We start from the raw sequence: 12,355 nt of genomic DNA, 5'->3' as shown, positions 1-12,355 counted from the left end.
ATTTATTTGTCTGTGTTTATCTCTTACCTAATGTTAAAAGGTGTTACATGCCCTATCTCTGGAGCTTGCTAGTAATTGTTTTCTCTCCATATTCACACTGTAATTTATTCTTACTTTTCTATATACACAACTACTCTGTAGCAGCAGAATTTCGTACTATCCTTCATTTATAAGAATGTGTAGCATAGTTTCTGAATCGATGTGGAAGTAGGATACTCTGTCTGCTCTGTAGCATTAAGCAACTTAGCAGTAAAACTTAAGGGGCCAGGAATTGCATCCTACTGGGAATTATTTTAATCCTGTATAAAGTTATACAGGTCAGTATCTAAAGTATGCAAGAATTATGTTCCTACTAAAGAAAGATAATGCAGAAAATACGATAACTGCAGCCCATTTCCTGTACTCTCATCTGTCTAGAAAGTAATAGAATCAAGTATGAAAGACAGACTAATTAGTTACTGCAATAAATGCAATGTTTTTAATGAAAAGGAGTTTGGCTACCGGTCTAGCAGAAGTAGGATTGGCTATGACACAGTTTACAAATGTACAAGAATTTATGAAAGTAGAGCTTGAAGCTTTCAGCTGGGATGACTGGTTACAGTTACATTTTTAGATCTAACCAAGGCTTTTGACTGTATTGAGCATAAAATAATAAACAAACTGAGGTACTAGAAAGAAGAGAATAGCCAATGAGTGGTTCTAGTCATACTTGCGAAATACGGTGCAAAAGATTGTCTCTTTAAACGTAAATAATAAATCTACAAACTGTCTAGCAAAGGCAGGAATGGATATTGATTGTTAGGTTATATGGATTTAACAAACAGGATACTACTGAAGAATATGTCATCAATATGTTATGTCCTTAGGGCCCATTCATCATCGTGTAACAGCCACTGGCTTGTAGTGATGTGGAATTCCTAACTAGACTCAATTCTTATCTATGGGATTCTGTTCTTGGGATCAAATACATAAAAGTGGAACACAGTTTTCAAACTGCATAGAAGAATAATAACTAAAAGTAGTAGTCAGGCTCATTGGAAGGATTTGAAAGAAAAAAAAATTAAAAACATCATTTTCTGTCGTAGATTATGATTGTATAAGTATTTTCCCAAGGAAATGAAAAAGAGACCTAAAATGCATTCATTTAGAAAGGAATTCAGAACAGTTGCATACTACACTGATAAGGCTTACTTATTAATTCCAAGTAGAGCTTAATAATAAAATAAAAGATGGTTACTAGCACGTAACTCTAATATCTATCCTTTTTATTCAACATCTCACTCATCAATAGCAGGTGCTGACTCAGTTTGTCAGACTGGTGTAAGGGGAGACATGGAGATGTAATAGAGCTATGGTCCTAAAGTCAACTGCAAGTATGTGAAGTTGTGTGCAGTGAAAAGTTTTAAAAGACAAAATGACAGTGCATTTGTTAAAACATTGGCCTCGGAGTCTTTTGAGAGGTTGGAGGTTCTTACTCTGCCTGGCCATCATTGTTTAGTTTCTCTATAGTTTTCCTAAATCATTTAATATAAATGCCAGGCTAGATCCTTCATCGAGGCCATATTTCTGTCTATATGGCTTGTGTTTTTCGTATATTCAGCTGACACAGCCTGTATCATTGTAAAATAATCCGTGGACAAACAAGTTAATCATATTGACACTGAGTGGTATAAGTTACACAACTCTACAGACAGGAATAAACATTTAAGTTAAATGAAAGTTCTGCTTTTACACTCATAGTGTGCTGCATATGTGATGTTGCAGTGTTTTGTAAGTGTATGCCAGAGACACCCCTCTTAACAAGCATTCTGGCCAGAAAATGTTGTGGTATAGCTAGTAGTGGCCTCCTCCAGTTAATATTTTTCAGTTTTCTGTAATTTCTGTTGTTTAACCCTTTCAGTTACAAATTCATTTTTTTTCTAAAAAAAATGCCTTTGCTATCCTGCTATCCAGTTCTTTGAATTAAATTATGATTTTTCAGATTTGTAAAATATTTGAAGATGCCCCCCAAGAGGGGATCAATGCATCCCCAAATGAGGACATTGTGTTCGAGTGGGTGAAGACTAAGGCAAAAAGTCAAAGTATTTTATTTGATGAAAATACATAAATTACACTAAGCTTACTTAATGATTATACAAATAAACTATGATTTAACTTGTGAAGAATGATAGTGAAAGAAACATTTTTTTTTCTATACAGAGGGAAGTTAATGTTACATTTTACACAATAACATTTGGTTTTGCCTTTGCAATCCAGTTTCTTCCACGTGTCAAATGATTTTTTGTCACTGACCACTGGAAGATGCCCAGTGTTGTCCAAACAAACATCACCTTCTGGACAAACTTCCGTATTGGCTCGTTTTGATGTACTTGCAGATGGCATTGGACTCTCACTAGTGGGACACCCCTTTATCCTGGCAGCTGGCTTATCTATTTTTGTCAGTACTTTGGCCATGCTTGCCCTAAAGTGAAGCAAATCAAGGGTCTTATTTTTAGGAACACCTAACTGTGATGCATTTTTCTTGTACTCAATCCATGCATTTACACATGCGATACCATTGCATGGGTAGACATGCAAATTGTCCACTTTCATGATCCGATGAATGTGCAGCAAATTGTGATCAGAATATCCATCTTGTTGACCCCTCCCATATGTTGATTGTAAATGTCAATAACTTATGGCCGGTCAATTGTAACATATTTCTTTTCAGTTTTATCCCATCTTTTACACACACATTTGTTTCCAGTTCCCACAAACTTCGGTGCCATTACCAATGGCTTGTTGTCTTACCATTGTTTTACTATAACTTATGTACCCGCAGCTCCCAGTAATATCTAATCCTGGGGTATCTCAAATTTCCCATCAGAACGTGAATTCCTATAAGCAAAAGAATTCTTTTTCTGTCGTAGGAGCAAAATTACCTACACTTCTGTAAACTACGGAAATATTTGCACATTCCACACATTTGTGCACAAGAACATTAGTGACATTTTTGTTAAAAAAATTGGTAGGGACTCTCAAGGTTATTCACTGCCTCAGAATAACATTTGTACCATTCGATAAAAGGAGATATATAAGTGACTCCTCTTTTCCTCCACCGAATATCTTTATTAGGTGTTAATTGTCCAAAATTATGATGCCACTCTAGATCAACAATGTCCATCACTGCATAATATCTATTTCAGGGTGGTCTTGTTCATTGTCATTGTTTTACGCTCCAATGATAAGGGATCTCCAGAACCTATAATGAAAAATGCTATTACAAAAGTAAAAACTCATAAAAAAGCTTACATCTGAGTAGCCCAGATGAAAAGGCAGTTAAATTCATTATATGTTGATATTGAGGTGGACACACGGTCATATAGATTTTTTGAGCACCTACATGATGGCCGTTTGGATGGGACTAGTGTTTTGTTATTATCTCAGTGTCACTTATCAGTCAGTTAGCAGGCTTTGCGTCTAGGCTACTGAGCTTACAATATACAGTATGATATAAAATGTGTAACACTATCTCCATCATTGTCCTCTTATTCAAAATTATCGCCAGGATCGTCGGATAGATCATCAATTTCAGGTGAATTGAGCTCGATAACTACTTCTTCCGTAAGTGGCCTTCATCTATGTTGGACTCGGGGCAATGTACTAAATTTCTATGGTATTACAACCTTCCAATCACAGTGTCCTTATTTGGAGACATTTATAAAGCTATAAATATGTCACTTACCTTTCATTCTGAAAGACACCTTTAGTTTTCACCTTCAAGAATGCACCTTTCTACGCACAAATAATTTATTTACCTAAACTCAGAAGATATGAACTGGCTGATTGGAGGCACAAAGATTACTGGAAGTGGCCGTATGACTGTGCACATTCATTTTTGTTTTGTAGTACCACACATAGACAGGAGACATTGACATTGTTCTCAAATAAACTCTCTGCTTGTGACAATATGAGGACAACAGCCACAAATGATAAAATTTAACAAATTTTTATACACTAAGCATTTATTTAGTATGTCCTTATATGAGGACACCATGACCGAAAGGTTTAATGAAATGCTCAACTGTGTTGTTGTTAAGGTCTTCAGTCCAAAGACTGATGACATACATCTCTATGAACAAAAATAAATAAATAAATAAAATAAATAATTACCAGTAGAGAAGATCAAAAATTTTTGGCCAAACTTACAGTCAAAAATACATTTACTGCAGCTGTGATTTTTGCACATTCTATTTGAGATACTGTTGTTAATCACAGTTTGTAATTAACAGGAAATAAAGTATGAAACTTCCAGGTAGATTAAAACTGTGTGCCAGATCAGGACTTGAACCTGGGACCTTTGCCTTTTTCGGGCGAGTGTTCTACTGATTGAGCTATCTGAGCATTACTTATTAGCTGCACTCACTGTTCTACTTCTGCCAGTACCTCATCTCTTACATTCCAAACTTACGGAAGTTGCTCTGCATAGCTTGTGGGACTAGCATTCCAATAAGAAGGGATATTGCAGAAACATAACTTAGCCAAAGCCTGGGGGGATTGTTTCCAGAAGAAATTTGTCTCTCCAGCATAGTGTGTGCTTATTTGGAAGTTCCTGTCAGATTAAAACTGTACCAGACCGGATTTGAACCTTGGCGTATCATGGGCAAGTGCTCAACCAAGTGAGCTATCCAAGCATGACTCTCAACCCACAGTCACAGCTTTAATTCCAGTTGCACCTCATCTATCTTTGAAACTTCACAGAAGGTGTCCTGCATATCATGAGACACTAACACACCCAGATGAAAGGAACTTCTGCAAAGTTTGGAATGTAGGAGATGAGGTATTGGTGGAAGTAAAGCTGTGAGAGGTTGAGTTATGTGGGGATTGCTCAGTTGGTAGCAAACTTTCCCATGAAAGGCAAAGGTGCCAGGTGCTAGTCCCAGTCCAGCATGCAGTTTTAATTTGCCAGGCAGTTTCAAATGAGCGCGCACTCCACTGCAGAGCGAACATTCACTCTGGGTGTAGAATATGGTTCGTAGGTATTGCTTTGAATAGTCAACAGTATATTGTGTTATGTGTAATTTTCATGAATAAATAAATCGAATATGAAAACACAAAAATGAGCTGATATTGTGTGACAGTATAAAATTTTGGTACTATTGTATGAGAGGCTGCAGTTTGGTTCACTCAATCATTAAACAATGTGCAGTAAATTGTCTAGATTTTGTAATGTCAACAAACTACTATGATGAAATTATAAGACAGAATTACTGGCCAGTACTTACTTTCAGCAGGTAAAATAATCAGTACTGCCGGGAGACACACATAAAAGTGTAGTAAATTATCCAACTATATAACAGCATTGGCTTACTGTCTAAATATAGTCATCTCATTCTAGGGTTGCCTAAATATTCCTGCTACACTGTGTTTGTGTCAGAGTTTCTGAGCTTTTTTCTCTCATTGAACCATCAACCTCCAGCAGTGGTAGTCAACCTGGGCCCTACTGCCCTCTAGTCGGTTTCCATCTTTCATGGTAGGCAGTAGGGGTTTCAAAAACATTTTCATTAGATTAAAAAAAAAAAAAAAACTGACTTAAGTGTCTGGTAAGTAACATTATTATAGGCTTTAACTTGCTGGAACTCTACTTTATAATTTTTAGAAAGTAAAGTTACTTGCTTACTTTATAAATCACCAATACTGTGAAGCCAGTCAGCAGTTAGCAAATTTTAGTATTAACAGAGATACAAAAGTGAGCAGTAGGTAAAAAAGATTGACTACCCCTGGTCTACAGTGATGAACGAGATAGTGGTTAATTTTCTGCTTATAGTAATGATCAGCTTGGGAAAAAAATCCAGGTGTTAATTTGTGAGATCCTGTTACTAAACATGATTAGATATTTTCCTCGTCCTCCCTTTTTAATAGTAATTTTTTTCACTAGGTATTCTTGCTGGGAAATGACAACAGCATAAGTAGCCATGAACTGGCATATCTAATGTGTGACATGCTGTCTGATGAGGAAGCTGCTATTGAATGATGGCACCATTTCCATTGTTACTTGCAGTATGGCTATATGCACAACTGGAACTGCCAAGCAGTGTACTGTGTGCTGGTAAGTAATATTCAGCCGAAATTGGTTAATTAAGAGACTAAATGGAATTCAGTGTAATTGTGTCACAAAATTCCTAAAGCTTGTTTGTTGCCATCTCGTAGTCAGCACTCATAGTAATTATCTACTGCCAATATATTGTGAGGCTAAGTTGCTTACAGACATTGAAGAAGGAAATTGACAGTTGTTAATTTTTAGAGTCACATGAATTTTTTCTCATGAGAAATAATTGGATTTTTTAAAAGTGTCTGAGTAAATTACATGTATCACAACCTGTATTTAAGTCCCAACACTTGGATTTTTTTGCTGTTTTTTTTTAAATCATCTCATGCTAGTTGTCATCATTGCAGTACTGGTGTTTCTTATAAAAGGTTAATCCCTCTGACATAAAACATCATTGTCTATGTTGTTCTTTCAGTGCACTACAGTGGTCTGCTGGACTGGGGCTCTCAGTATGGATTTCTTGTCTGTTGCTACCCTGTCTCCCTGTACATTCACATTATGAGATGGCACTGGACTCATTTGGGAGGATCAGGGCTCAAATCATATCCAATCATCTAGATTTAGGTTTTCTCTGGTTTCCTTAGTCAGTTAAGACAAATGCTGGATAACAGAGACACAGTAGATTTCATTCACCATCATGTCTGATTAAGCTCTTGCTCAATCTTTAATGATACCATTGTCTGTGGGACTTTAAACCCCAGTCTTTCCTCTTTCCTCCCATTTTCAGTCCCTTTCTCTTTCAAGCAGCAAAGGGAAATATAAGGGATTAAACCTGTGTTTTATTGGTCAGGAATGACTACCACATTCCCTATCAATTTTGTAAGTGTTGTGATTTTTTCTACCTTTACTAGTATTAGAAACATGGGTATTTACAGAAAACTAAATAGACTTCACTTGACAGAACAAAATGAATGAAGGCAGCCCACCTCTCTGATGAAGAAGCAACTTTGAGGGTGTGTGGTTTCATAAAAAGTAGTGACGAGTGTCACTCAACTTTCACACTTCTGTACTTACTTCTAAGAGGCCACAGTCAGCACATCTACATCTACACAATTATTCTGTTTGGCAGAGGGTTCATAGAACCACTTTCTCTACCTTTCTACTTCCAAATAGTACAGGGAAAAATGAATACCAAATCTTTCCATTCAAACTCTGATTTCTATATTTTATTAAGATCCTCATTTCTTCTTTTGTAGGGGAGAGTCAACAAAATAATTTTATATTTGGAGGACAAAACACGCCACCTCGATTATCATATCTGTGACACTCTTTCTCTGATTTTGCTATAACACAGGATGAGCTGTTCTTCTTTACTCTTATTTGATGTCCTCTGTGTTAAGGATTCCATGTCATGCAGCTATACTCCAGAAGAGGATGAAAAAGTGTATTGTAGGCAGTCTCCATAATAGATTTACTGCACCTTGTAAGTGTTCTGCCAATAAAGCAGTCTATGGTTCACTTTTGCAACAACATTTTTTGTGTGATGGTTTCAGTTCAAGTTGTTAGCAGTTATAATCCCTAGGTATGTATATGAATCAACAACTTTAAAATTCATGAGATTTATTGTATAATGGAAGTGTAACAAATTTTTTTATTGCATTTGGTGTGGAGTACCTAACACGCACTGTTGCTCATATCATCATCAGCAGTAGCAGAAGCATAATACACTCCTGGAAATGGAAAAAAGAACACATTGACACCGGTGTGTCAGACCCACCATACTTGCTCCGGACACTGCGAGAGGGCTGTACAAGCAATGATCACATGCACGGCACAGCGGACACACCAGGAACCGCGGTGTTGGCCGTCGAATGGCGCTAGCTGCGCAGCATTTGTGCACCGCCGCCGTCAGTGTCAGCCAGTTTGCCGTGGCATACGGAGCTCCATCGCAGTCTTTAACACTGGTAGCATGCCGCGACAGCGTGGACGTGAACCGTATGTGCAGTTGACGGACTTTGAGCGAGGGCGTATAGTGGGCATGCGGGAGGCCGGGTGGACGTACCGCCGAATTGCTCAACACGTGGGGCGTGAGGTCTCCACAGTACATCGATGTTGTCGCCAGTGGTCGGCGGAAGGTGCACGTGCCCCTCGACCTGGGACCGGACCGCAGCGACGCACGGATGCACGCCAAGACCGTAGGATCCTACGCAGTGCCGTAGGGGACCGCACCGCCACTTCCCAGCAAATTAGGGACACTGTTGCTCCTGGGGTATCGGCGAGGACCATTCGCAACCGTCTCCATGAAGCTGGGCTACGGTCCCGCACACCGTTAGGCCGTCTTCCGCTCACGCCCTAACATCGTGCAGCCCGCCTCCAGTGGTGTCGCGACAGGCATGAATGGAGGGACGAATGGAGACGTGTCGTCTTCAGCGATGAGAGTCGCTTCTGCCTTGGTGCCAATGATGGTCGTATGCGTGTTTGGCGCCGTGCAGGTGAGCGCCACAATCAGGACTGCATACGACCGAGGCACACAGGGCCAACACCCGGCATCATGGTGTGGGGAGCGATCTCCTACACTGGCCGTACACCACTGGTGATCGTCGAGGGGACACTGAATAGTGCACGGTACATCCAAACCGTCATCGAACCCATCGTTCTACCATTCCTAGACCGGCAAGGGAACTTGCTGTTCCAACAGGACAATGCACGTCCGCATGTATCCCGTGCCACCCAACGTGCTCTAGAAGGTGTAAGTCAACTACCCTGGCCAGCAAGATCTCCGGATCTGTCCCCCATTGAGCATGTTTGGGACTGGATGAAGCGTCGTCTCACGCGGTCTGCACGTCCAGCACGAACGCTGGTCCAACTGAGGCACCAGGTGGAAATGGCATGGCAAGCCGTTCCACAGGACTACATCCAGCATCTCTATGATCGTCTCCATGGGAGAATAGCAGCCTGCATTGCTGCGAAAGGTGGATATACACTGTACTAGTGCCGACATTGTGCATGCTCTGTTGCCTGTGTTTATGTGCCTGTGGTTCTGTCAGTGTGATCATGTGATGTATCTGACCCCTGGAATGTGTCAATAAAGTTTCCCCTTCCTGGGACAATGAATTCACGGTGTTCTTATTTCAATTTCCAGGAGTGTATTTGCTATTTGTAAGTGTATGTTTTATTGTTTTATTGTTTATTGTCTTTTCTTTTAATAATATCTGTGTAAGTTAAGAGTGTATTTTACCAGGTTGTGGCACTGACAAAAGTATCTGACTGAATAAAAATTGAATAAATAACATTGGTTAGTTCACTAAAATTGTGAAAATTGCAAGTCTGGCCAAGGATTGTGTGAATGAATCTGAATTCAGAAGCTGTGCAGAGCACAGTAAGTGACAAAGATTGCAAATACAGTGGCCCAGCAGCATCTCCCTCTTGTGACACTGGAAAGGTCATTCTTACCCCAAGGTCATTGGTAGAAGCACCATCGTACAAGGTGGGAATGTGAAAGCAAGTAGCATTATACATTGGCCATGTCAAATAGTGCACTATCAGTTTGTGACTGAGTTTGCACAAGGCAGAATTATGGTTTTCTGGAGAATTTGTTTGTCATAGCATGATATTTTGGCTTGTAAAGGGCATTTTTCTTTTCTTTTTAATAAGGTCTGTGTAAGTTAACAAATTTTACAAGGCTGTGTAACTGACAGAAATGTCTGATTGAATAAAAAATAAATCACTTTGGTCAATTCACTAAAATTGTGAAAATTGCAATCCCACCAAGGACTCTGTGCTGAGCATTTGGAACCTGTGTCATACAGAGTGACAACCAACTGCAACTTAAGCATGAGATAATTGTGTTCTTGTGGAGTTATCATAAGAGACCATGCAGCTTTGTTCATAGTGATCACTGAATTGTGGAGCACAGCAGTGGCAATCTGGCCTGCTGTGTCGAAAGTTTGACAATGCTTCGAGTGAGTTGAACTTCTAGCACACCTACTGTTGGGCTGGCCTCCATTGTCTAGAAACCATAAGTGCTTTGACTGCAGTTGGCATGTAAATGTTGTTGATTTTCTTCTGAGTGGCAGAAGTTTTCAGATGAGTCCCACTTCTTACTGTCTTACATTAATGGTCACATAATGTGTCGAGTGCTACCATGATGACTACATTCTAACAGTCTACACTGTTGACAAACGTAGCAGACAGTGTCGGATTTGACGTTCAATCTAGATACTTATTACTTGAGAGCACTCTAAACGGAGACTATTTTAGGACAGATTTAAAACGAACAGTAGTACCCTTCTTCCAGTCAACTTAACATGCCGTCTTTCAAAATGAGAATGTCAGACCAGATGTGTCGAGTAATATGCCAACCATCTCCTGCTTTGTTGACCTGCACATTTTCCTGGAATTTCACCCATCAAACGTGTCGGGGGTATCTCCGGTCAACAGGTTGTTCAACAAGATTGTCTGCTGTTGGTGTTTTTGTGGAGTCACATAGAGACTGTGTTCTCATATTTTCTTGTAAATACAAAATTTGTTTTAATTCTGAAAACTAACATAAGACATGTAGTGGGATGTGTAGGCTAAGATCTGCAACCCTTAACAAATATTTAGATACCGTGTGATGTCCATATTAAAATAATAGGTGTTTACTTTGATGGTGATGCATTTTATTTCAGCACTTTCTTGGTGGAAATTATTTTCATAAGAGCTCGGCACTCTTCCAAACTTCTTCATTTAATAGACTGGATTTCTCACATGACACTTTTCAGTGTTGCTATTTATATTTGGTATTGAGCAATGTGGCACACCGGTTATGACACTGGCCTTGCATTTGAGAGGTCCATCGCTTAAATCCATCTCTGGCCATCCAGATGTAGCTTTCCCGTGGTTTCCCTTAGTTGCTTAAGGCAAATGTTATGATGTTTTCTTTGAAAAGGACACAGCCAATTTCCTTCCACGTCATTATCCATTCTGAGCGTGTGATCCTGTTACTTGTACTCTTTAATGATTTCATTGTTGTTGGGATATTAAATGCTAATATTTTTCTCTGTTCCACTATGTTTAGCTTTTAAATGCACACCATCCACAGTAAACGAATGAATTCTAAATTTTCTTGTTGCTCTTCAGTGTTGAAACTAGTTCCTCTCATGTAAATGAATTAAAAAATGGTTGTAAATACGGGTTTCAAATTTATCTTCTGAGGAAGTTGAGTGTTACCTTCAGTCATACTTACTATGTTTCAAAGTTGAAGAGTAGCAGTATGATTTGATTAGGTCTCCAGTCTCTAATAGAATGGCAGGATGATTTGTCTGCCATGTTGTAAGAGAGTAAGAGTCCTCAACAATTAAAGATAATGAAGTGTTTGAATGTTAAGGCCAATATCTGCAGTTACATTGTTCATTATGAACAGATTATAACTGCTGCAAGTCCCTTGCTCACATCCAATCAAGTGGTAGACAAATTCCTGTGGTAACTGGTAGGGTGAACACTTGCACTTTTTTAGGATGAAGTCAGTTAAGAGGTATGCCTGCACAAGTAAGGTTCTGTTATTGGTGGAAGTTGATTCAGTGTTAGGGGAATGTTTAGCAAAAGACTAAGTGAGCTGTTCAATCAAAATATGAGAAGAATTACTTTTTCCTAAGATTAGTGTGTGAAGCTCAGTCCATTAATGTATTGTATTACCATCTCTTTTGCAGTTGTTATTTTCCATATCAAATACAAATTCATTAGGGAAAACCCACATTACAAAGAAGCTATATGGCTGGCTAGTAATTACCTCCAGGGAGCAAAATTCCAGTGCTGCTGACAGACACACAATAATGGTAGAAAAAATTTATACCTAATTTTTGGAACTTCATTTGGTAAGGAGGAAAGAGGGATAGGTTTCAAAGGGTTGGGAAGGAGGTGCATGTCAGCAAGACTCCAGGATGAGAGGAACCCACATGATGTGAGGACAAGAGGAGACAAAGATGAAGGAAGAGGAGTCAGAGCGAGTTGGAGGTCAATGATGATACACTAGTAAGCAGTGCACCAGCTTTTGTCAAGGGTTAATAGAACAACAGGATGACAAGAAGAATTATTGCAAGGAATAGAAATAAGACATGGAATGAATAGTGTGGTATGAACAGTGTGATTAAGAACCAAGAGGAAAGTGTTGCCCAGAGGGGAGGGGGGATAGTTTGTGATAGGTTGCAGAGTGTGCAGGTGCAAAGTACTTCCTTTACTCACAAATACACCTTGTGATTCCATTCTTATTCCAGTTGATGCAATTAAGATCATCAGCTAAGAGGAGTGTTATCATTTTATTTTTCTGGAGTTAGCTGTGACATTTTG

At 39.2% G+C, this 12,355-nt stretch overlaps 1 protein-coding gene across 1 annotated transcript in view; it reads left to right on the top strand.

Moving 5' to 3' along the window:
- The window catches only part of LOC126469709 (tyrosine-protein kinase transmembrane receptor Ror2), a 50,591-nt gene that overhangs the window by 10,430 nt on the left and 27,806 nt on the right, over nt 1-12,355 (top strand). Inside the window, exon 2 of the mRNA XM_050096894.1 lies at nt 5,918-6,088. Within this exon, the coding sequence (XP_049952851.1) occupies nt 6,010-6,088 (79 nt within the window). The 5' untranslated portion in view covers nt 5,918-6,009. The remainder of the gene's footprint in view (nt 1-5,917; nt 6,089-12,355) is intronic.

The sequence above is a fragment of the Schistocerca serialis genome, chromosome 3, assembly GCF_023864345.2.
Source record: "Schistocerca serialis cubense isolate TAMUIC-IGC-003099 chromosome 3, iqSchSeri2.2, whole genome shotgun sequence".
Taxonomy (NCBI): Eukaryota; Metazoa; Arthropoda; class Insecta; order Orthoptera; family Acrididae; genus Schistocerca; species Schistocerca serialis.
Note: the sequence above shows the minus strand (reverse complement) of the source record. Positions and strands in the feature narration are given on the sequence as shown.